At 43.5% G+C, this 26,819-nt stretch overlaps 1 protein-coding gene across 2 annotated transcripts in view; it reads right to left on the bottom strand.

Moving 5' to 3' along the window:
• Positions 1 to 17,958: 17,958 nt before the first annotated feature.
• Positions 17,959 to 26,819, bottom strand: part of Ccnj (cyclin J) — a 17,094-nt gene continuing 8,233 nt past the window's right edge. Inside the window, exons 4-6 of one of the 2 annotated variants that reach the window (XM_021200978.1) lie at positions 21,579 to 21,878; positions 21,333 to 21,492; positions 17,959 to 20,837 (exon numbers count right to left, since the gene is read on the bottom strand). In XM_021200978.1, the coding sequence (XP_021056637.1) occupies positions 20,438 to 20,837; positions 21,333 to 21,492; positions 21,579 to 21,878 (860 nt within the window). In that variant the 3' untranslated portion in view covers positions 17,959 to 20,437. The remainder of the gene's footprint in view (positions 20,838 to 21,332; positions 21,493 to 21,578; positions 21,879 to 26,819) is intronic. The other variant, XM_029532059.1, reaches the window with a different exon arrangement.

The raw sequence follows: 26,819 nt of genomic DNA, 5'->3' as shown, positions 1-26,819 counted from the left end.
GATGCTCCAGCCTAATTAAAGTGACCCTCATGAGGTCTGTACTTGTGTTAAAATGAGAAGGGGGCTCAGGAATCACAACCGTGCTGTGTGTAGACGCTTCCCTGCAGATAATCCGCTGCCTGTTCTGCGTTTCTCTAATCTCACTCGTTCTTTTTATCCTTGACATTGTCACTTGAAGAAGTTGGTAAAGCCAGGAGAGCTGATTATTCTGGCTAATGACCACCTAAGGGACTGTTTCAGAAGGCATTGAGAGCTTTGCTTTTATCACAAAAGGGATGGATTTTTGCTTTGTTTTCTTGTTTCCTGCCCCCCCCCTCCAGATGGAACTAGGCCATGCCCTTGGTATTGGCAATCCTAAGCTCCAGAGACTTAGAGGATGGGCCCCGGGAACCCAGAGGCTTACAGTGAGGCCTTGATGACTAAGGACTTTCAAAGCCAGAGACTTGCAGCTGTGGGTACTCAAGTAAGGGGCATAAGGGGACTTGAGTGCCAGTGGCCTGGCACCTAACATCTGGAGTTACAGTGCAAGCTGAAGACATTGAGATCTTAAGCTTTGGTGACCCTCTGGAACCTTTCCAGTGCCCCGTTCATGGTCTCTCGCCTTCCACGATCTTTCCTTTCTGCCGTTTCTTTACTTAGCAGCTATGGTCATCTGTAGCCCACACAGGCTCTACTTCCAGCCACTCTGGAACTCTACAGCCTCCTCTTAGCTGCTGAGTTGAGGGGTTATAGCTTGGAAGTCGTGAGGACTTATAGCTTAAGGGGTCTCTTGGATGCAACCGTCTGTAGCTACCAGCCAGAATTTTGTCTATGGTTTGTGCTACCAGACATCCCACACTACCCACGATAAAGACCATTTGAAAGATGATTTGACTGGGGTTTCATGTTGAAGTAGAGTGGGAGGGGGGCAGTGCCTGGGGAGGAGCCTCCTGGACTGACCCAGAGAGTCTGAAAAACACATCGATTATATAATCAGAAGAAGCGTGTGGCATGCTTGTGCATAGCTTCTAGGACCAACAATCTCAAGTCTTAAATGTGTACCCATCATGAGCTTTTCCTGAGTCACTCAAGGGAGCACTCCTCCAAGTTCCTAATGAGAATAGTTACAAGATGGGCGGGGTCCTCTGGGAGTCACAAAGGGCATGTCACAGCTGCAATGATGTCTCCTGGAGCCAGGACAAGCTTCCTGGAACTGCTTTGGTTAAAGCAAGGCCTCCTGCAATTGCAGTTGATACTTTTAGCAATAGCCATGGTAGCAGTGGGCTTTATAGTGGACTAGAGATCCCCTCAAGTAATCCAAGATTTGTTCACTGCTAAAAATGGCTGGGTTGCCATGATGGAAATCCAGTGTGTAGCTTAGGAAAGAACTATAGAACTGTTTGTTCTATAGTTCCCTGTTCAAAGCAGCTGTCAATCAAGTGGCTGGTATGATTGTTCCTAACAGTTTGGCTAATTGAAAGAAAAAAAATATTAAAGGATTCTTAGAATAAAGATCTACCAGTGAAGTTAATATTCTCAACAGTACTTAATAATGTTCCCCATAGGGGGAATTGGGTCCCTCTGATCTCATTTGAGAACATTTCTAATTTCTCTGTGCAACAGATCTTTCCCTGTCACTGTTCTTACATACTTAAGAAGGCAAACTTTGCTCTTCTATGTAATTGAAAGGATCCCAGTACCTTTCCCCCTTTGTGATGGTTGATATTACAAACTTGATGGGATTCAGAGTCACTTAAGATACAAACTTCACATCTGTGGGTGGTGCCAACGATAGTGGGGTTCCTAGATGGATTCAATAGAAAGAGAACTGAACAGCCAAATCGCTCTCTGCTTCTTGACTGGGCACCTGCTGTGACCAGCCACCTCAGGTTCCAGCTGCCCAGTCTTTATTGTGGCCTCAAATTGAGAGCCACAGTAAACTCTTTCTTTAAGCTGCTTTGTTAGGGTTCCTTCGGAACAATGAGAAAAATAAGTAGTATACAATTTCCCTCAGACATCATAATTTCTGTGTGTCTCATACTTCTCCACAATTCTGACTTGAGTTTGAGTCACTCAGTTTCACTGGCAAAGAAGGACTGTGGTGAAGAGGGAGGTTCCTTACAAGCCTCTCCCTTCCTGAGAGACTCCCTGAGGGAGAAATGGAGTGCTGGGGAGGAGCAGCACACCTTGAGTTGATGAGCCTAACTTCCCCTGGCAGCTCTGTTTCCTGACTCCATGAGAGAACCAGTCTGTTCACTCATTTCAGTGATGCAGGGACTTGTGTTGCTCACACTCACCTCTAGTTCCGGTTTACCTTCTCCAGGAGCTGCGATGAGAAGGACACTACCACTGCTCTGACTTCAGGGACTTGAGAACATCTGCTTCCCTCAGTCCTCCCTGGCCCTCCAGAGCTCCCCTGCGTTTTCATCCCCCCGCAGATTATCTCTGTGATTCTCAGAGAAGAGAGAATCCATACAACAGGGGCTTCTCCCGTTAGTGTCACAGGACACTCTAGCATTTCCCTGATGCCCTTCTTTGTTCTCTTCTCCTTTCACATGAAGGAAGAAAGGAAAAAAGGAAGGGAGGGAGGGAGGGAGGAAGGGAGGGAGGGAGGGAGGGAGGGAGAGAGGGAGAGAGAAAGGAAGGAAGGAAAGAAGGAAGGAAGGAAGGAAGGAAGGAAGGAAGGAAGGAAGGAAGGAAGGAAGGAAGAAAGAAAAGTTCTTTTCTGGGCCCAGGCTCTGGGTGCCTTCCCTGTTCTGCCATTTCAAGCCCCATTAACTCCTTCATGCTGGTGCTATCCCAACCATTGGATGCTCTGAAACCCATCTACCTTAGAAGAAAACAAATCAACCTTCTTCCAGAACGTTTTCTTTCTCAGTTGAACGCCTTTTTTTCATGCCCATGGTTCATGAAAACGTGACTTTACGCCCTCTCCTTTTTTTTTCACGTTGCTATTCCTCTTAATTCTTTGGTCAGCTGCAATATTTTACCTCCACTCAAGTTAACCAGTTTTAAAGTCACTCGTTACCACATTATTTCTAAACTCACCACGTACCTCTTAGGCTCTAAGGATGACAGATGAACACCCTTTGCTTGAAGTCTTTTTCCTTGGACCCTATTGACAGTGCTTCCTGGTGGCCAATTAGCTATCTCTCTAGTCATTCTTCCTTGAGTTTCTAGAAATCTTCATTCGTCTGTTGTCTTATTTTCATATCTATCCCTTCATAAAGCATCTGTCACACTCCACTAAGTATACTACTTATTGGAGACTGAGAAAAAATTGTTTGTAGCATTTAGACGCTCCAGAACAGGGCAATCCTTAACATAAACCCAAAGTTTACTTAGCATGTGTTTTCAAGTGTCTCGCAGTTATATATGTTTGCTTTCATTCTAGATTTAAAAACCAAAGACCAAAAACCAAAAACCTGTTGCTTCAAGACCTGTACCCCATTTTCATAGAAACTTTTACAGAAACATTAAAACCTTTGAATGTTTCTGGTGGGGTAGTTAGGGAGATATCTAAGCAGATAAAGTGCTTGCAAGGATGGGAGTTAGGATCTCCTGAACCTATACAAAAGTTGGGAACCTGCAATTCTAGCATGCTGGAGGTAGAGAGGTGGTCCCCAATGCAAGCTGGCTAGCTGCAGTAGTTATAAATTGGCTTCTTCAAGGTTCAATGAGAAACCGTGCCACAAATTTTTTTTAAAGAGGAGTGCGTGAGAAAACATCCAACATCAACTATACAACTACACACACACACACACACACACACACACACACACACACACAGACTAAAGAGAAAGCGTCTTTAAAAGGTTAAGGGTTTAGGCTATAGCTTGGAGACGGTATACTTGCCTACCATGTAGGTAGCTCTATGGGTTAGATCCTTAGCCCTGCAAAAAAAAAAAAAAAAAGAAAAAAAAAAGAAAAAGAAAAAGAAAAAAGATTAAGTTAAAAAAAGAAGGAAGACTGTGGAAAGTGGAAATGAAGATGGTTGCATAAACTGAGGGTTTGGGCAGCAGATGTATAAACTGGGACATGACTGTTCCAAAGTATGGTCGAGAAGGTTTTTACTGTGGACATGAAGGAGAGTACGGCCAGAGGGATCTAGACGAGTCCACAGCAGGGATCTAGACAAGTCCAGAGCAGGGAGAGAAAGTAGTACACTGACCATGGCCAGCAGACTGGGCTAGGCCATGGGTATGAAGAGAGGAAGGAAAGAGAACAAAGGAGACCAAGAGAGAGGGGCATGGGATCCATGGGCAGGCAGGCAACAGACCCACGGATAGCCCCTGCTCCAGTTGTTGGGAGTCCCAGATGAAGATCAAGCTCATCTGCTACATATATGTGGGGAAGCCTAGTTTTAGCCTGTACTCACTCTTTGGTTGGTGATTCAGTCTTTGAGAGTCCCCAAGGATCCAGATGTGTTGATGCTGTTGGTCTTCCTGTGGCGTCCCTGTCCTCTTCAGGTCCCTCAATCTTTCTCTCAACTCTTCTGTAAGACTCCTGGAGCTCCATCTAATGTTTGGCTGTGGATCTCTTTCATTGGCTGCTGGGTGGAGTCTCTCAGTGGACAGTTATGCTAAGTCCCCATCTGCAGGCATAACAGTATCACTAATAGTGTCAGGGATTAGTTATTGTCCATGGGATAGGTCTCAATTTGGGGCAGCCATTGGTTGGCCATTCCCTCTGTCTCTGCTCTACCTTTGTCCCCTGCACTTCTTGTAGACAGGACACACTTTGGGTTAAGTGGGAGAGGATATGCCTAGTCCTGAAGTGACTTGACGTGTGTGTGGTAGTGAGGTGTTAGTGGGGAGTGTGACACCCAGAGGGGGATTCCCCTTATCAAAACAGAAGGAGAAGATGGAAAATGGGGAGGACTTATATGAGGGGGTACTGGGAAGAAAGGAGGGACTGATTCTAAGTTGTAAAGTGAAGAAATTTTTAAAAATTAAGCAAAACCAAATAAGAAGGATAACCAACAGCCTCTAGAAATAGAAATGAGTCTTCACTGACTTAGAAAATCCAGGGCTAAAAATGAGTACTTTCCACAATTTCTTTTCCTAATTTAGCCAAGGACTAAACACAAGGTCACGATCATATTATTTAGGTAATTTGTTTTCATTGGAGGAAACCATGGTTGAAAAACAACATTTGTCTTTTCGCTCTTGACTTCTAAAAGCTCGAATCAAGACACGCCATGCTCAATCCATTAAAGACGAGGAGGAAATGGAATGATAGGGAAACTTTACTCTGAGATGAAGCTGAGTGGTATCTTACCTCCTACTGCCTTCTACTAGAACAGAGAAGGGGTTAGAGAAGGGGCTGAATGATTCCTTACTGGATAAGTTATGTCCAGCGGGAAGCAATGGTCCTGGTGTTCATATCTTGTAGTCACAGTACAAAGCTATTTTCAGTCTGGGCCTTATCCCTACTTGTTCTCCATACTTTTCTACTCCTCCATGTTGAATGGAAGCTAAGATGACCAAGCTATGTGTGTCTAGCAAGGCATACTATTAAAGAAGGGGTATTCTAGCAAAAAACAAAAAAACAAAACAAAACAAAAAAAAAAACAAAAAAACCCGGTAGGCTTCCTGGGGACATGAGTAACAACAAAAGGAAATAAATACCATAAAAATGGAAATATATACCATGAATTACAACTAATACATGAACTGGACTGTACCAGGGGGTCAGGAAGTCTTTCTAGAGTTATGCTCAGCTGAAGTCTGAAGACATGAGGAAATGTTAACTGAAGGAGGAAAGAAAAAAGTACACCCTCGATGAGAGGGGCTGAAACAGACAATACCTTCTATGGAAGAGAACAGTCAAATGGAGGAAGGGCTGGAGGGGAAGAGTCAGGGGAGATGGTGTTGAAGCCAGCTTTGAACTTTGAGATGATCTTAGCTACAGTTGCACAAAGGGCTGCAGTGGAACAGAGAAGACCTAAAGGAGCAACCCTCCAGGCATTTGATAACAGTAGCTCTCAGTGGTGGTGATGGACAGTTAGAAGACCAAATGGATTAGTAACCTGTTATTGTTTTGATATGAATGCTGGATCAGACTGATTATAACTTTTTATAGTAATTTAGCAGAAACTACATTTCGAGAATTACTTTTGGCAATGGAATAAGAATATTGGTTATAGAGAGTATTCATGAGGTTGAAACTTTTTAACAGCCCCACAGTGAAGGTGGAAGGAGCCCTGAAGACAATCTATCGTGCTCTAAGAGATAGATATATGTATAAACACTCCATTCTTTAGAAAACCAAATAGAGACTGGCATCCTATGCCTAAAAGCAAGTGCGTGTATGTGCATGTGTGCCTGTGTGTGTGTGTGTGTGTGTGTGTGTGTGTGTGTTTAGGAGGACATAATGAAAAATACTTACTGTTGGCCACGTTGGAGATGTGAAAGATACAAAAATATCTGTATTAATTAAAATGTTTTTGTCTACAAGAAACAAAAACTCAGAGTCAAAGATTAATACAATTATGGTGGGTTGAATGAGAATGGCCCCCATAGGCTCATAGGTTTGAATGCTTACTCATCAGAGAGTGGCATTATTTGATAAGGAATAGGAGGTGTGGTCTTGTTGGAGTAGATGTAGCCTTGTTAGAGGATGTGTGTCACTCGGAATGCGCTTTGAGGTTTCAAAAGCCCAAGCCAGGCCCAGTGTGTCTCTCTCTTCCTGCTACCTGTGGATCCAGATGTAGACTTCTTAGCTACTTCTCCAACACCATGTCTGCCTGTGTGCTGCCATGCTTCCTGTCATGATGACAATGGACTAAACCAATGAAACTATAAGACAGCCCTAATTAAATTCTTTCTTTTATAAGAGTTGGTGTGGTAGTGGTAGTGGTAGTGGTGTCTCTTCACAGCAATTAACTTGCAAAATAGAAACTACAGATGGAAAGGTATGTATATGCAGGTTCAGGATGTGTTGAAGCTATTCACTGTGGTATTAAAGAAAGGCTATTGCCACTGTCTCTGTCACTGGCCCCACAACTCTCTGCCCCCTCCTCCATCATGTGCCCCCTCTCCCCCCCCCACTCACATACTCTGTAGGGGATTGAGCCCAGTGCTTCAGGAGCGCTATGCAAGCACTCCACCATTGAGCTACACTGCCAGCCTTCTGTTGCATTTCATGTTGCAGTTGCTGGATAAAGAGGTGACATAACTTCAAAATCAAGCTGCAGCAATGTGGCTGCAGCAGCTGCAGGAATTCCATGCAGAGCTGATAAAGTTCTCTCTACACTGTTAGACAGCTACTCCTGGAATCCAACCATGAGTCTTACTGGCCCCAAATTAGCCATGTGTCCATTTCTGAAACAAGAACACATTCTCTCTCCTTCCCATGTCCAAGCTGGCAGAAGAAGTGGGTATGTCTTACTCATACCTGCTGGAGAATTATTATGGTAAGCCTATTCTGGTGGGGAAGGCCTACAATAGTCCTGTCCAGCCTTTCTGGTTGGGAATACTGAAATCTGTGGTATTCATCTGAATGTCCATTGAGTTAACACATCAGAGGCATGTCCTCAAGTCAGAGTCTTTTCATTCATCCTGAGACCAAGAGGGAGCCGAGTAGTGAGCACGGCTGGGAAATATTGTAAAGGAAGGAAGGATCTGACTCTAGAAGCCCTTAGAACGAGGGCTTCTCAAACCGTGGGTCACAACCCTGAGAGGACTCAAGGACCCTTTCACAGGGGTCATATATCAGATATCCTGCACATCGGGTATTTACATTATGATTTTAAACAGCAGTAAAATTACAGTTGCGAAGCAGCAACAAAAAAAGTTTTATGTTAGGGATCAATCACCACCACATGGAGAACTCTATCAAAGCATTGGGAAGGCTGAGACCACTGCCTCTGCTTCACTCAGCTCTGAGGCTTGAGGGACCCTTTTCAGGGGGACCTGAAAATGTTTTTTTTTTCTATCTGTATCTTGCTTTATAATAGACTAAGTCACACACACCCCTTTTCTAGAGCTAGACAGCGTTGAGAGCCCCAATCCATTTGTTAACAAGAGTTAAGTATGCCAGTTGTGTGTGCTGCTTTAGAGACCTCATTGGCAGGGGCTAAAGAGGAGTTCTGCACATGTGCCGGAGCATATTCTTATTATCATGTCTGTGCTGGCATTTCACAAGGGCTCACAGTCATCACGAGAAGCCTTGCCAGACACAGTGTGCAGTTCTTGTTTAGAACCTTGGCTTTGTTTGCGATGACACAGTGCCAACCTTGTGTCAAGATTGGTATGTGTCAGTTTTAGCAATCTTATATCCTTTTTGCAAGAGCTTCATTAATTTCCTGGAGCCTTTAGATGATCTTGAGATCCAATTCTAGGTGATGAAATAAGAAGAAATTTTCTGGGGACTTCAGGGAGGATTTTTGCTTCTCCTATAAAAATGACATAGCTCTTCCTGCCTGAAACATAGACATGTTATCTTGGCTCTGGCAGCCATCTGACTTTGTTCTAATGATAGAATGCAATACATTATTCAGGAAGTCTCCAGAAAGCATTGATTCTCCTGCCCCATCACTTTCAATACTGGTCCACAGTCTTCACATTCCTGCATAAAGACTGAGGTACTGATATATTTTATCACAAAAGAACTCCCCCCACCCCGAAAAGATCAAATGTATTTGTATGTTTTAATTTTAATTTTAGTTTGAGACAGGGTTTTGAGATGGGGTCCTTTGGCTTCACTGTTCCAAGTACTGGGATTCTAGGACATGTGGTACTATACTTTGCTTGTAGTCTACATTTAGCCAGTGGCTGACATTTCAGAAAAATGTTTGTGGAATGAGAGAATGAGGGAAAAAATAGTGGTTGAAAAGATCAACGAGTTCTAAATCCTAGCACTGAAGAGGGGAAGACAAGAGGAACCCTGGAATTTGCTGGCCAGCCAGCCTTGTCAAATTGGTGAGTGGTAGGCTCAGTGAGAGATCCTGTCTCAAAAACTGATTAAAGAAGACAGTTAGTGTGGATCTCTGGTCTCCACACATGTACACAAATGTGGATGTGCATTTGCACACACAAGATCACATGTGTGCATGCATGTGTGTGTGCACACACACATACATGCACACACAGAGAGAGACAAGATATGTGGATGAATGAATGAAGGCTTTAATGAACCCAGATACCATTCATTATGAATTTCTAACGTGATGTGATTTGTTCTTTTTCAAAGCACAAACAAAACACTATGCAGAAATAAAAGCAAACTGGTCGGACAAGATTGTTAGTGGGTAAAGTTCTTCCCATTCAAGGCTGGTAATGCCAGGTCCACACACATAATAAATGATAGCAAATAATAGCAAATAAATTAATTAAAACTTAAAAATAAAAACAAACAAGATGGTAAATCTCAAAAACAGGATGGAAAATAAATGAAGTCAGCTCCAAAAGGAACATAGTATATAGATTCATTTGTTTGAAATTCTAGGTGTCGTGAGCCAGCAGGAATAAGGGTTCTGAACAGCAAACTATTATGTGGAAGGATCCAGGATGAGAAATAAAGAAGACAAAGTGATAAAACACTTGATTAGCATGTGTAAGGCCCTGGATGTGTGTGTGTGTGTGTGTGTGTGTGTGTGTGTGTGTGTGAGAGAGAGAGAGAGAGAGAGAGAGACAGAGAGAGACAGAGAGAGACAGAGAGAGACAGAGACACAAAGAGACAGAGAGAGACAGAGACACAAAGAGACAGAGACACAGAAAGAGACAGACACACAGAGAGAGAGGCAGAGACATGAGTAGCCAGTGGTAGGGAGGAAAGCCGAGGCTGAACATGAATGGTAATTCACAAAGACATAAGAGGTCCATGTAAAACAAAACAGGGATTCAAGCGTTGCTTTCCAGACACAGCTAGTGCTGAAGAGATTGGCTCAATGGTTATAAGTGCTTTCTGCCTGTGTAGATAACCCGAATTCCAGTCCTAGCACCTACACTGTGCAGCTCACAACCACTGGTAACTCCAGTTCTAGGGGATCGGATACCCCTTATGGCCGGTAAACACACCTACACATATGGTGTGTCTTCATGTTCTATCGCTGTGAACAGATACCATGACCATGACAGGTCTTATAAAGGAAAACATTTAAATGGGGCTGGCTTAGAGTTTCAGAGCTTTAGTCCATTATCATCATGAGAGGAAGGACGTGTGGCAGCACAGGGCAGCTGTGATACTGGAGAAGTAGCTAAGAGTTTTACCTCCAGATCCACTGGCAGCAGGAAGAGAGAGACTCTGGACTTGTCATGGGCTTTTGAAACCCCAAAGCCCAACCCCAGTGACACACTTACTTCAACAAGGCCACACCTCCTAAACCCTCTCACGTAGTGGCACTCCCTGATGACCAACATTCAAATCTTTGAGCCTATGGGGGCTATTCTTACTCAAACCACCACAGGGTGCACACATACCGAGATATATTAAACATTTCCTTCAAAACAGTTCTAAAGCTTCTAGAAATGAATATTTAAGTGAAAAGACTCCTGGGTTTCTTCAAACTGGAAAGAGACATCTGCATAACTACCTGTTGAAACTTCCAACTAGGACATTTTTGGGATTTAAATTGGTTCACTTCTTGACATGACAAGTGACATCTTAAAAAACAAAGACGTAATTTCGCCCAATTGGGAACACTTGCTGCTCTTCTAGAGGACCCAGGTTTGATTCCCAACACCCATGTGGAAGTGTTGGGGTCTCTCACTTCCACTCACCACTCTCCCTCTAAACATTATATTGCGCCCCCTACAGGCGCACAGAATTGCTACTGAAAAGACCTCCCCAGATCTCCCAGAATGCAGCGTCGTCAGACCGCCCTACATCGACATCGTCTCTGCCCACTCGCTCGGACCTGCCTACCAGATACATCTCCGCTCATGATCGGACCGTGTGGAGACAGAGAGAGATTTTCTCAAGGGGACTCAAGGGCTGGCTTAGAATCCTTCCTTGTCCGATTAATAAAAATCATGCTCTGATCAGCAAATGGACAGGGCATTCATTTTTCCTTTCGCAGCCTATCCTCTTTCAGGATGTTAAGCTCTTCAGTACGAACCCAGTCCAAAGTGTTTTCTGCCCACACAGAAACACACATGGAAGGAAGCTCACAACCATCCCTAATGTTCCAGAGTATCCAGTTGCCCTTTTCTGGCATCCCAGGGCACCAGGCATACATGTGGTGTCCAGACTTACAGACAGGCAAAACATTCGAACACATAAAACAATTTTGTAAAATATTCAAAGAGGACTGAAGGCCCTGTGTTCACAGTAGCTTAATTCTGATATCAACTATCTAAAAGACCCAGCGCAGACTGCAGGTGCATGGCACCTGTCTAATTCTGTAACTGGGTATTTTTTCTGCTCCACTGGGAAACTTCTGGAGAAAAATGTGGGTTTCAGACTTTCGCCCTTAGACTATAGTGTTAACATAACAGAATGGCCAATAACATGAAAGAATGAAATATCAACTATACATTTTGGAAGGAAAGAGGCAATTTTTAAAAAATACATAAATGTTAGTTGGGCAGCAGCTAGTGGTGGTGCCCACCTTTAACCCTGGCACATGGGTGGCAGAGGCTGGCAGATCTCTGAGTTAAAGGCCAGCCAGGTCTACAGAGTGAGTTCCAGGACAGCTAGGAATACACACGAAAAGCTCTGTCTCAAAAAAACAACGACAAAACAAACAAACAAACAAACAAAATAATTGAGTTGGGTCAACTGGTTAACCACTTCAAAAGATCAAGTTGTGTTCACATCTCAAATAATTAAAATTTGACCTGAGAACATGGGAGAATTCTTTTGTAATCTTAAAAATAAATAAATAAATGAATGAATGAATAAATAAATAAAAGTAACCTTGCCAGTCTGTGGTGTTGCAGAAGGCAGAGGCAGAGGCAGAGGCAGGCAAATCTTTTGAGTTTGAGGCCAGTCTGGTCTACAGAGTAAATTTCAAGACAGCCAGAGCTACACAGAAAAACTCTGTCTCAAAAAAAACCAAAACCAAAACCAAAATCAAAAACAAAAACAAAAACAAAAACAAAAAACAAATAAAAAAAACCACACACACAGAGTAATCTTTCTAAATGTGTGTAAGAATTCTAAATGTGATGAAATTTTACATTGCTATATAGATGTAAAACAAGATGGGTGGATTACTTATTCCACTATCATTGGTAAAAGTAAAATATTACAAGTGACTGACATTCTTAGTAGGGGCTTATCTTGCTATTAAAGTATCATTAAAGAATAAAGTATTTCTCTATTACATATAGATATACCTGACTGCGAAGATCTATCAAAGGATGAAGATGTTCTTATACAAGTGTTTACAGGATCACATATATCTTACATGACCTGCATATTAAATATATCATTTATATTCTACTTTTCCTATTTCAAAAGTACTAATAATACTTTGCATCAGTTCACAATATGACCAAAGCATATTTAGAAAGGTTGTCAGAATAAATTCTATGAATGGGACATATTTTAAGCATTTTCTACTGTGTTGAAATGACCACAATTTCTTTAGTAAACAGTCATTTTTACTTCTCCAAAACATACACCGTCTGATGTCTAGTTGCATTTTCATGACGGTGCTTTCCACATTAATTCTGTTCTTTGAACTTGACTGTAGCTTTTCTTTATAGATTAACGCAGTCAAGAATTGTTCATCTTTTGAAAGCTCTGATGAGTTTAACTTTATCGAAGGAAACTTGAAGATATATGGTCAATTATCAGTTTGCTGTGTTGTAGTGGGAATCAGTAATAGGTTTCATTCATTGAATAACGTCAAACATGAGTGTCTCAGCTCTTTAGAAACTATAATTTCTTTTTCCTTGAGTAACACTGCAGACAGCTGGAAGTGGTCAAAGAAGCAAGTTACTGTTTTCTGACATTAGGCACCTGGCTAGGCCAATAACAAAAAATTTCAATTGTCTAAAGACTTGGGGAGAAAGGAACACCATCCTCTGGAAAGTGACACGCATGTTGTGCCTCCACTGTGGCCATACGGCCTACCACCTTCAGAAGTCAACCCGAGAAAAATGGGGCTGTCCTGCCAAGAGCAAGAGGAAGTTTAACTGGAGCGTCAAGGCTAAGGGATGAAACACTGGTCTATCGCAGATTCAGACATGGATTCTGCAAAGGAACATGGAAACCCAAGAAGGCAGCCATTGCAACATCCGGTTCACCTTGAGGATTTCAGACTTGGGAGTCTGTGTGTTTTGCTGACAGCATTGTGACAAGCTGTCTCCAGGTATCACTCGGTGTCTCTTGCTTCCACTGCCATCTTTGTTTCATTCCTTGTACCACATTCCTCCTTAGAATTTGTGTGCCCTGTCAGATTACCAAAATGATATGCTAAGATCTTTACGTCCTTACGTTTGGATAACTGATCCCAGCCACTGATGTTTATCTTTTATGTCTCCTCATTTCCCCTATATTTTCCCCTTCAGTGTTGCTAATTATATGTTCCTACCTGCTTCACTCTTATTGCAGGTACAACTTTTAATGCTAGATTTGTGTCTGTTGGTAAGACTGTGTTTTTTTTCTGTTCGTGAAACAGGATCTCACTATGTACATACACCAGGCTGACTTTGCATTGGTCCTGATCCTCCTGCCTCAGCTTTCAAGTGCCTGGCTTGTTATTAAAATCTTGATTTTTTTTTCCCCTCTTGAGTTTTTAATTGTAGTTCTTAACTTTTATATCCAGTCTTTCTGAATGATTTTATAGTACCTTTCATACAACATTGAGTTTTGATTCCACTTTTTAAGTGGTAAATTCTCTTGCTATTGTTGTTTTATGTGTGACCCATGCTTGTGTGCAAGTGTTAGCATGCTTACTTAGGCTGAGGCCAGAGGAGGATGTTTGGTCTCTTCTTCTCCTCTGCCTTTTCCCCTTGAGACCCGGTCTCTTACTGAACCTGAAGCTCACCAGTTCCAGCAGGTTGGCTGACCAGCGACCCCTGGGCAATCTGCTTGTCTCTGTTCTCTAGTACTTGGGTTCTAGGTACGCCTGGCTACTAGGAGAGGCCTGGAGATTCGAACTCAGGTCCTCATGTTTGCCCAGCAAGTGCTCTTACCCACTTTGCTATCACGCCTGAAATCACCTTTCCCTTGTTTGTTGTTTACCTGAATTATATTAATATGTTACTTTAGACTTAAGTTTTCTTTTCTTTTTTTGTTTTGTTTTGAGACAGGGTTTCTCTGTGTAGCCCTGGCTGTCCTGGAACTCACTTTGTAGACCAGGCTGGCCTCGAACTCAGAAATCCTCCTGCCTCTGCCTCCCAAGTGCTAGGATTAAAGGCGTGTGCCACCACACCCGGCTCAAGTTTTATTTTCTTTTGTTAGACTCTATGCTCTTAAACTAACTTTCTTTCTTTCTTTTCTTTCTTTCTTTCTTTTCTCTCCCCCCCCCTCTCTCTCTCTCTCTCTCTCTCTCTCTCTCTCTCTCTCCCTCCCTCCCTCCCTTTTTTTCTTCCTTTCTTTCTTTTTAGGAAACATTTCTTACAAGAAATGGTATATTTTGTTACTGTTATGTCTCACATTATTTACACTTTTTTAAAAAAAAAAACCCTTTTATTGGTTCTTTGTGAATATCACATCATGCACTCCAATCCCAATCATCTCCCCCTCTCCTCGTACCTGACTCCCATGCCTGCAACCTCCCCTCCAACAAGGGAAAAAAAAAAGAATCTCATTGTGGAAGCTGTAGTGTGTCAGTGTGTCCCACAGTATTTTCTTCTGTCAACACTTTGCTTGCCCCCCCCCCTTTTTTTTTCAATGAGTCATTGGTTTGGTACGAGGCCTCTGGCTTCTGCTGTCCTATCAATACTGGAGCCTCACTGGGATTCCTCTCAGATAGCCTGTGGTTGCTCTGTGTCGTGGAGATCCTGTAGTTTTGGATCTGTAGACCTGGCCCCTCCATGCCCTCCAATTTAAAGCCCTGGATCTGAGCCTGAGAGGTATCAGAGATGGTCAGCTCACCAGTTCACATTCTCACTGCCCTTGGAGCCCTGCTGCCCAGGCGAGGTGCAGAGCCTACTCTCCTCCGTGTTGCTGCAGGTGAGGGACATGGCCATTTCCCCCCTTCCATAACCCCTAGCCAGCTTTCCCATCCACCATAGATGGTGAGGAATGAGGGAAGAGGGAGCCTCTCCTTGTTTGCACCACTGCCCAGCAAACAAGAGGCAGGGCCAGCTCTCCCACACTCATGCCCTTGGGGGGCGGGGGCGCTCACCCACACCCCCCACATCCTGGGTCAGCTTTACTGTGCTGCAGCAGGTGAGTGGCAGGGCCAGCTCTCCCCTGCCTGCCACTGGTGGTGAGGGCAAAAGAGAGGAGGGGATATCACCAATGCCACAGCATGGCAGACAAGAGGCAGGGTGCCAGCTCTTGAGCTTAAAAAAAAAAAATATTTATTCCCAGCACTCAGGAGGCAGAAGCAGGCGGATTTTCTCATTATATATATACACCCATATATATAATGGGTAGTTTTATTTCTTCTGTATTTCTTTTAATAATCAGGAAGATTTGTAGTTTTGTCCTTATAGTTGTATCATGATTGTATAGTAGCCTGTTTTCTATTTTTTTCTGCCAGCATCTTAGTATCTGTAATTCACTTTTGTAAATAATGCAGAATGAGTTTATCCATTATAGTCTTTCTTGGTGTTCACATATGTAAGTACCACATACCTCTCCTTCCTGCAGTCTCCTCTTACCTACAATCCACATGGTCTTCCTTCTTCAGAAAGTCACTTGGGTTACATCACAAGCCCCGAGGTATGGAACATCCCATGACACTTACATTTGCTTTCAAAGCTCCACAGCCCAGTGTTATATCACTCTCACCCTTACTACGACCAGAATACTCCTTCTAAACTGGCACAAATCTGTTTCATAGCCATGAACCATTTAAGGATAAATAAAAAGAAATTGTCCATAAGAAAACGTATTCAAGTACCTGACCAAGGAATAATGTTCAAAGCTGTCAAAGCCATCACTGAGATTGTTACAACCTAGAGTTGCCTTAAAAATTATTTTTTTTTAACTACTAAATGTGATATGCTGGGTAGGAAACTGATGGAGGAGATATTAGGGACCATGTAAGTCAGCATTCTGCTGCAACTGAGGAACAAAGAGATCGAGGAAAAGAAAGGAGTCCCAACATCCCCTTCAAGGCTCACTTCTATCTTCCTTCCATAGACTTCAGCTCATAAGGGTTCCAGAACCTCTTGTTGAGCTAGCAACCGTCCTCAGTAAAGCATACTGTGACAGAGGAAGACAGTTGACATCTGGCCTACACAAGCATGTATACACAGGTGTCCCCTCATCACATACACATTGACAAGGCAGGCAGGCAGGCAGGCAACCTGGTCTAGCCAATTAGCTATAGGTTCAATTAGAGATCACCGCCCTCCCTGCCCCAATGGTGTAGATCAATTTAAAAGGCACCTGACATAATCCTCTGGGCTCCATATACAGATGAATACAGTCTTCAATAATGTCCCACTATCGGTTCATTGTGACAAATGTAACATACCATGTAAGATGAGAGAGAGGACACTGCGTGTGGGCCCTATGGGAATCCTGTAAACCGATATCTGTTCTAAAATGAAAGCTTATTGAAAAGAAAAAGGAACATGTCCTACTTGTGGGAGGGTAGCAAGTCAGCGGAAGGCACAGGACGGTGCTGTGGGGCTGGGAACAGATCTCCGCTTTGACAGAATTTTAGGGGCAGAGGCTGTCTTGTCTCCTCCCTAAGCTGCATAGCATGCCAGAGGCCCAGGACTCCAGTTTAAGAACTCTGTAATTCAGGGTAGCCCTGAGTCTCAGAGGGCATCTTGGGAAAAGATGTAAAGAGTAACAGCAGGGTGCAGGCTGTGCCCAGACGGAGCAACATCAAGCTAAATGCAGTCAACTGACTGTACTTATTACTTTTAAAAAGGAAACAAGGATTTTAAAGCGGGTTTTGAGTGATTCCCCAACCAACATGATGAGTATTAAAGAGTCCCAGGCTCTATATCTAATTGTTCCTAGGGTGCCACGTCAGTGTAAGCCGCCCGCTCGCTCGCTGGTGGTGAGTGGTGGTGTCACCATCTGCCTCAGAAGCGGCTGCTTAGCAACTTGCTTCCTGGGTTAGGGTCACAGCACAAAGCTTGGCCCGTTTAGAACACTTGCTGTGCCTTTTCCTGCTTCCTAAATTCAGCCCTAAGGGACATCACATAAGAGCAGGCGCTAATGCTGACTCAAAACCTGCTAATCTAAGTAACAAATGATATTTATACTTCGCGAATATTACTTGTTGCTTTATCTTCTCTAATGGAGTCTCCCTGAGTACACAAACCACCCAAGCACAGGCCCCACGCCCAGCAGATGAGCAACTCAAAATGAAGGCAATGGCACTTTGGGAGGTTTTGTTTTTTGGGTTTGCTTTGCTTTGTCTCCTGATGCTGTGGCCATTTCCCCCTTGCTGGTCTTTTACTTCTGTATTTTGGTTTTCTGATTTTGTGTGTCAGTGTGTTTTCTGTGCGCCCGCTCTCTGCGTGTGAGTGTGTGTACACTTTTACTTTTCTCTGTTTTGCTCTATCCTGTGCTTTTGTTTTATTTTTCCTGTTTGCTTTCTAAAGATTGAGATAAAGAGGCTCAGCGTTCAACAGAGAGGGGATCTGGGAAATAGGGAGAAGTTACCAGAATGTTATATGAAAAAACTATGTTCAATAAAAATAAAAGAATTTACAGTTACTAACACACAACTCATCTTAAGGCAACAGAGTCTGCTAAACTCTAATGGGCTTCAATGCTCAGGATGTAATACACAAAGGGACAAATGTTTCGTGTCCCTGCACAATGCTCTATATCTGGACACCTCTTATTAAATACATTTGTGACTGCAAGCTTGACACACATGATAACATGGCTTGATGAGGTCATGGCCAACAAGCCTGTATTTAAAACAAAAGCACAAGACCATTTTAGTGAAAACTACTTTTATTTTAAAATCAAGTGCATAGCACTCATCTAACCCTGCTGTGTAGACTTAGCACCATACTCACTGTTTGTAGTTAGTCATAGCACAGATATTTTGGTTTGCATTTTTGTACTTGAATAGTGTTTATTTAGTGGACTCTGGTTAAGTCCTTTACACGCATCATTAATCTCTTCACAGTACACACTTAATGATGGTCCAGTAATCACAAAACAAAACAGAAAAAAAACCAAAAAACTCTTAAGACTAATTAATAAATTAAACGAAACCCACACGCACCCCACCCCCAGCTAACTGTTGTTGAGTTGCATTATATATTGAATTCTGCTGTTTTTAAAAATAATCCTGATTCACCAGCCTCCCCATCTGGGTATGCAGCAATAGTCATCAATTACTTGACTCTACCCCCCAAAAAGGATTAATCCAGTGTTCTTTAGCTTTTTAAATATAAACTGGAAAGTGTTAATAAGCTTCTTTAAAAAGGCAAGTATTCTCTGACAGCAAGAATGACATACAACCAATCAATAAAAGCACCGACGAGACATTAAATCACCACAGGCACTGGGTGCTAGGATTCTCTCCCAATCTCTTACATTCACAGCATGACTGAGGTAGTTACAATACTGAACATTGGACTCCGTGCTGCGGGCCGCTATCTGTGAACGTGAAAGATACATTATCTTTTGAACCTACTTCCTCCTAATAATTCAAGTTTTCTTAAGAATTATAAAATCGAATTAGCAGCCTTTTTAAAGAGGAAAAGTGATACGTTCCTACAACAGCTTTCATGCTTGAAAACTGTCACAAGTGTTCTTACCTGAGTGGTTTTCATCACCAGGCCTTATGTATGCTAAATATAAAAGTCAGCTTCCTTTTAAGGAAAGCACACTTCTCGAAGAACTCCTGTTGGCAGAAGCTGCCCACCGGCACTTCTCCTTCAGAGCTGCCTGTCAGTCCACCAGGCTGTGGAGCCCTCCCTTCCCTTCCCAGAAAAGGCCACTGACTCCTGCTGCATACCCACATCTTTACAGTGAGCTCTCGCCAATAGACACTGTGTCTTATAGCTGCCACCATTTCCCTTCTATTCAAGTGCTATCTTATAAAAACAAACATGTCTTACTCATTTTAAACCAGAAAGTGTGCCCCCACCAGCCCCTCCTCTTCCATGGGTAAGAGAACCATGCTTACGGTTTATCAGTGATCTTTTTACTTTTAAAGCCTGTCCCCCTACTTCCCGACAGTACTTCACGGCCAGGTCGCCCTAGGTATGGCTATTACTGCTGTTCTCACTCACTGCCAATGCAATGACTTGTCCCGGGGCAGGTACACAGCCAACCACAGAAAGCGGCTACTGAGATCAGCACCCTGCTTGCCTGACTTGCTGGATCCCAAGGGCGCTCACTGAACCACCCTCCCATAACAAAAGTGCTGTGACAGCCCACCCTGAGCACTACCCTAGCCACCCTCAACTCCAGAACAATCCTACCCGACTCGACTCTAGCACTGGCACTTTATAGAATGCCTTCTCCTGAAAACTGTCTTCAGGAGCAACAGCCAATCTGAGTATGGGCCACTGGCTGCACTGGGTGATGCCCAGCCTGTCCATGCATGAACACGGGACCCGCGTCATTTGTCCTGTGCTGTGATCGATTCTCATCCCGGCAGGAGCACTGCAGCCGATGTTACACGGGTAGTTCATGTCCTAATGCTCCTCCCAAGGCATGTTGGTTAGAGCCAAGTGTTTCCAAGTGCTACAAGGTCCCTGAGTTAAATGTGCTTAACCCTGAGGAATCGGGGCTGATCACTTAAGGGGAAAAGGCAGCAGAGCAAAACAAAAATTATGACCATGATTTCAAGGTATGTATCTGCTTCGCCCCTAACTGTAGTATATAAGTCCAGCACCTGTATTTATGATATGAAGTTATATAAAAATCATCTGGATTTTTTTTTTAACTGCACAGATTAGTATATGTAGCAACTGGTGAGTTTGAATTTAGAAACCTACCAGTAGGTCAAAAAAATAATAATGACAAACCTCTGAGCTGCAAGATTAAAACAATTCTTCAAAAATTAATACTGCAACTTCCTTCATAAAAGATGGTTTGGCAAGTCCACAGATTAAACACTAAGTCTTTGACATATATGCCAGTATGAGGCCAAAGCCGATCACTGGGCAAATCTTAGAACAGCACGTTTTCTGCTGTACTGAGCATTTTGAAATACTTGGAGCATCAGTCAGGAACCGGGACATTGCTGTCACACGGGCTTTGACACATCAGTGCCTGCAGAGTCCTCCTGAGCACTCCCGGTACTGAAAGGGGTACTCAGCCTTCTGGTGCCGGGGCCTGTTGCACTGTGGTACTACTTGTATCCTTTCCTTCTGAAGAGGAGTACAAAAAGCTTGCCCCAGAGCCATCTGTCTCAGAACAGTCTGGATCATCTATGGCCTGCACACGTACGCCATCACCTCTCAAAGCACGGGGTGATACACGGGAAAGGTTCGTTTATCTGGTAACTGCGGTTATAAGAAACACTGAGGCAGGGTTTAACTTCTACTGGTATTGCCAGGGACATCCCAACACCAGTCTGCGTGTGGCCAAGGCCCTGAACACTAGTGTGGAAGCCCGCAGGACAAGTCTGTAGCGTGTAAGACGAGGTGTGTGTGGTAGACACAATCTGCTGACGGCTTGGCTGTTCTGACACAGGGTGTCGGTACTGCAGGGAGCTCTGAGGAAGATACTGAGGCTGCTGGAAGTGAACCGGCCGTGACGGCTGCGCTGTCTGGAACACAGTTAGCTGTGCCGACTGAGGAGTCGACTGTCCCCTCTGCTTGTTTGCTTCTTTCACATCGTTATCGTGAGCACTGAGACAAAAGAAAAGGAACAGTAACACCACCCGGGAAGTATGCAGCGAAGCCCGCTTCCCGCCTCTGCCACTGCTCACTCCATGAACCGCCACTGCTGCCACCTAGGTCACTGTCATTTCAACAAGTGACACCTTCCTTGTCCCTTTCTCAAGTGTTCATCTTGGTATGAACAGTGCTGGTGGCTTTGAGGACTCTTTACAAGTAGGAATTTGAGGTCACATCCTGGCAACCCTTAAATTCAGTGGTACGGAGACGGGAATGGAGTAAGATCGGCCTGGACCGCTCCTTGTCCCACCACGTACTGAGGGTCATACCAGTAACAGGGTCACAGGCAAAGAATGCTCCTTTATTTGTGGAGCATGACTGTTCACAGCAGTGGCAACTGACAGAAGTCCGTTAAGAACCTCGCGCCTTTGAGAAGTAATCAGGATACACTATACACAAAGGAAAATGCTAACTAGAAATTACAAATGCAAGAGCAAAGAGGCTTACAGCAACAGCCGCTCAATACACTGCACCAAGAAGTCCCAGGAGTAGGCAGTGAGACGGTGCAGTCTGGTGGGCCACGTTGGAGACAGACGAAGGATAATCCTCGAAGAAGCCACACATGCAGCAGCTACTAAAGAAGGTGCATAATTTAGAAAGGCATAATCTGTGGAGACATCAAAAACGAGCCTGAGCAACGGAGCACATGAGTCACCATGCACAGTCACCTGAGGGCAGTCCCAGGCAACTCACCTTGCAGAGACACTTCCAGGAAGTAATCTGCATATTTGGCCATGTAGAGTTTAGTCTTTTCCAAGCAAACCATCGGCCAGCCGTCATGAAGGTCTGTCTCATGCACGGCTTCAGATAGGTAGTACTCAATGAAGTGGGCGGCTGTGGGCAGGCAGAGGTTCCACTGAAAGGTCTCTAACAGTAGCAGTTCCATATGCAGCAGGGTCTGCTTTGTGAGCACTAGATTCATGTTAGTCATACAGCCCAGACTGTTGAGCTGCTCCAGCTTAGGCACGCTGTCTTCTTTTTCTTCAAATTTGCCTTGTAAAAGGGAGTGGAAAAAAATGTTAGCAGAGTGGTATGTGGAGGTCTTGCCAGCAGGATACAGGTTTAAGAAGTCTCCTCCATCTCACACAGATATCCTGGCACCAGAGCGCTCCTCTGGACCATGTCATCCTCTTCCGAGGATTTCCCCAACCTTGACCTTTAACCATTCTCTGGAAAAAAAAAAATGCGCACTTGAACAGTGTCCTGTGGCATAGAGAAAAGTCACATATGCTAACAAGACCAGTTGACTTTTTTTTTTTCCAGAAAAGTATCATTTTGGTGGGCAGGGGGTAGTTGCAGAACATTATTTTAGAGTGTCAAAAATTTAACATCAGAATTTTATGTGGCGGAGTGCTGGGCCACTGAGCTAGTAGCTCTTAACTTCTGAAAACCAGTACATTTAATCTTGGAAAGTTTTCAGCATAATCTCAAGAGCAGAGAAAAAGAAACTATGGAAGGAAAAAACTGAGTAAATGCCTCTAATACACACACTGCTATTTCACAAAACAAAAGCACAAAGAATAAACCTACCTCTACGTCTCCTTTCTGTACGTTTATTTTTCAGAAAAGGAGAGGGACGAGGTATAGTGGTGCATGCATACAATACACGTGCCTGTAATCATGTGGGAAGCTGACACAGAACAGGAAGTAAGAGGCTGCATATGGGCTGTATAGTTAAAACCCCCAAAGCTCACTGAGGTGGCTCGGTGGGTAGTGGTGCTCGCTGTGCAAGCCTGGACACCTGAGTGCATCCCCAGAACCCCCAAGGGTGGAAGCTGAGGTCACTTCACAAGGCTGTCCTCTGATCTCCTCACAGCACATATACCCAAGGGCAGGCTTTCCTTCCCTCCAATAATGTTTTGAAGCCAAGGGGGTGGGGGGATACTTATCCTCTTTTAAATCCCTTATTCAAAGAAGAACAGTAGTGAAGGTCACACTGTAGGACTCATCATCCGAAGCCTTAACTTCTTAGAAAATACTCATCTGATGCTCCAACTATTCACAGCAAGAGTAAGACTGCCTTTCCACCCAAGAAAAACGTTTCTACGGATTATGAACCAACTTACATTTCCATTTCCAAATAAGCATTCCTAGGCATAAAGCTTGCACTTGGATACTTCTATAAGCTATGCTTGTCTCTGGGATGTGGTGGTTCACAGAAGAACAGAGACTGGGATTAAAGGACACTCTCTCTCAGTACTGTGCTCTATTTTACACTGAAATTTAAAAGTTATAATTACAGATTTCTCTCAAGGGACTTTACACTAATTCTTGTTCAAAACTAGTTAGAGAGTTATTTTTCAGAAGCACACATTATTATACATAAAAATTGTTTTAATATCTTGATAATGATTTCAATACCATGTTTTCCTTGGAAACTTTCTATTATTTTTCTCTTTCTTTCTTTTTTTCTTTGTATTAGCTATATTGCAAATGTTATCACCTTTCCTGTTTTCCCCTATGAAAACCCCCTCTCCTCTCCCCCTCCCCTTGCTCACCAACCCCACTCACTCCCGCTTCCTGGGCCTTGCATTCACCTACACTGCGGCATCGAGCCTTCATCGGACCCAGGGCCTCTCCTCCCATTGATGACTGACAAGGCCATCCTCTGCTACATATGCAGCTGGAGCCATGAGTCCCACCATGTGTGCTCTATGGTCAGTGGAAACCTTGTAATTTTAATCTACCCATTTATAAACATTTTACAAGTAAAAGAAAGTGTCTGCCAAAGCAAGGGAATTAACATTTCCTGGTGAAGGGTCTCTTCTTGAAGGGGTAGATATGTAACACTGGCTAAAGTTGCTACCACGGATGGCAGAGGCCAGGGCCACTCGGCTGGCCAGTGTGCTGGCAGTGGGTAGTCAGAGGGGCTTTGCGCACTCTGGCTCATCTGGAGACAGAGAAAGCGCTGCTGTGTACCTAGGAGTTTCCTTAGAGAACAGAAGAGGGCACAAAGATGTGAGAAAAACTTAAACCCAGAGATGCTGGAGACAGTTACTCTTGCTCTAGAGAGACTGTGAACTTCTTTAAATCTAAACCACATGTGGGTGTTGAATGAACTGTGTACATACATGTTAATCAATTGTTTTAAAACTGAACTACACTGCTGGCCCTTTTCGGTTTTAATTTGAAAATCCTGCCTAGGCTGGTCTCTTGAGTATCTGGAACCCCAGATACACCCCACCCATTGCCACCTCCAGCTCAAAATCACTCTAAGTATTACTGCCAAGGAGCAAAACTTACATAATTCGGACAGTCTTTCCTAGTTCAAGTCATGTAAAGATGGCATTTTACACCACCACAACAGCGGCCTTCACATGACAGCGGTGCTCAGCACTACCACTGAGCAGGAAAGGAAGTCAGTGCTCCCAGAGGAATCACATAGAGCTCCGCAGGAGGAGAATGGTGCAGGTGTTTGTCCAGCCGCCAATGAGTCACTAAGGCTTTCATGCACTTGGCCATTTGTGTAGCAGCACTACTGGCTGCACACTTCAAAGGAATGTTATAAAAATTAATGAGTTTATTTATGTCTTACTTTAAGTTGCTTTGAAAAAATTAATATACCATAATTCACCATAATTCAAGGATCAAGGGGTTTCAAATTTTCCCTTTGAAATTTCATCATCAAAAAATAAAAACTATTTAGGGTCAATTTCAAGCTCAAGAAACCAAGACACTACATAACGTCAGCCAGTTCACCCAGGGACAAATAAGAAATCAAGTGAAACCAAAACTGAAGGCCAGAGGACAACTTTTAATTCCTAAACCTGCATTTCTAAACCAAAACACGATGCCAGACTACATGGAACAGCTATCGGGACGATGGACTTTATCTAGGTCTATAAATATTTAGCTGTAAATGTCAAGGAGTCTATATGCTGATTCAAACTTAAACATGACTTGCACAGGGTTGGAGAGATGGCTTGCCCATTATGAGCCCAGGTTCTTCCAGAGGACCCATGTGGCAGCTCAAAACCGTCTGTAACTCCAGCTCTAGGGAAGCCGACACCCTCACACAGACACACATAAAGGCAAAACACGAATGCACATAAAATAAAAATAAATCTTTTAAAAGTAAAATAAAATAAATTTCATGCCAGGCACAGTGCACAGGCCTTTAATCCTAGTACTCGGGAGACAGAAGCGTGGATTTCTGTGAGTTTAAAACCAGTTTGGTCTACCTAGGAGGTTTCATGTCAGCCAGCTATATAGTAAAACCAACAGATAAATAAGTGACATGCTGGATAATTACCACATTTGGGATTCTAACTCAGTCTGAAGTTTTTGGAAACCTTTTCATTATGGATAGTGGCACATACTCAACTACACAGACAAGAATTTCACGAAGTGTAAAAACATAAATGAGCTACATGCATTTTGCACCTACCACTGTGTTAACTGCTCGGCGTCGTTTCAATCTACTTGTTCATACACAGATCACAAAGGTCAAGGGTTTTTTCACTTGAAAGGAAATACCAGAAGCCATATGACTATATTGATAAAGGACCCAAACAGGAAATGAGGATACAGGAAACTCCTATCTGCTTCCCAGAAAATAAAGAATTAGAGGTCAGAAACAAAATACCACGTTGTCTTTCCTTTGCAGGAAATGTACAGATCAGCTATGGAAACCACATGTTTTCAAAGGCAGCAGCAAATGATAGCATCATGGAAGAGACACCAATACAGTGAGAGGGCAGACGAAGCTCTCTGGGGCTCAGCCAGTATTCTTTCCCTTCATTACCAAATCAGAAAGTCGTCTACACTATACACAAAGAATGCTCACAAATCACTAAGGCCATCAGCTTACAAGAGAAATGGAGAAAGATCAGGAAAAGGCAACTCATGGGGGGCAAGGAAGTGAAATTCATTAAGAAATAAGATGTAAATCAAACCAACTGTAAGCTTTAACTTTTCACCTAATAAAAAATAAAGTGAAAAACTTAAGCCGGTCTCGGTGAGCCAAGAGAAACAAACACTTGCTACAAATTATTGGCACTAACAGCCTAGGACTGAAAGTCCATGATCAGGAGCATCTATCCATCTGAAGCCGCGATTCAAGGGGCTTTCTAACTGCCTGTAAGCTCAGTGCAGCTCTAACAAGCTGAGCCGAAGCGAGCCAGAGCAAGTCAAAGTGAGTCAGAGTGAGCCAGAGTGAGCCAGAGCGAGCCGAAGCGAGCCACAGCGAGCCACAGAAAACAGCTGAAGTCTAAGAAGTTATTTTCCAGAAAAACACAGTTCTACTGTAGAAAAAGGCAGCCTCTTCAGGGGTGTCAGAGAAATCAGTCAGTACAATGCTACACTTTTTATAACTGCAGTTTTCCTATGTGGCTCTACTTGCTCCTCAGAACAACTTTGTAAGCCAAATGTCTTTATTTCTGTTTTATAGAGAATTAACCCAAGACCCAGAGTTATTGAAGTTTGTTACAGTACTGAAGAGTCAAACCTACAAACCCTGTCACTACAATCTGACCCCGATATACTACAGACTGCTCTCAAACCAGATAACGTGCAGGCCCTTTCTTCCCACTCCCAGGAGTGTACTTCCCAGCAGGCAGTAAGCATTAGTTCCAAGAACATACAAATTCCGATCTGTCTTTGGCCACAATCCACACAGCATCCAATCGATTATATAACTGCCTCTTGATCTGATGGTTATGAACTGGTCTTTATTTCAGACAGCCTCATATGCAGGGAACAGACAGGAGGCAGTCAGAATCTGAAGTCAGTCTTTCTAATGGAGAACTGCCACTGGTGTCCAAACGGAAGCAAACAGGTGCTCTAATGTAAGAAATGCTGGGTGCAGTAGTGGGACATGTCTTTAATCTCAGCAAATCAGAGGCAGAGGCAGAGGCAGAGGCAGAGGCAGAGGCAGAGGCAGAGGCAGAGGCAGAGGCAGAGGCAGAGGCAGAGGCAGAGGCAGAGGCAGAGGCA

Source organism: Mus pahari, chromosome 1 (genome assembly GCF_900095145.1).
Source record: "Mus pahari chromosome 1, PAHARI_EIJ_v1.1, whole genome shotgun sequence".
NCBI classification, from domain to species: Eukaryota; Metazoa; Chordata; class Mammalia; order Rodentia; family Muridae; genus Mus; species Mus pahari.
Note: the sequence above shows the minus strand (reverse complement) of the source record. Positions and strands in the feature narration are given on the sequence as shown.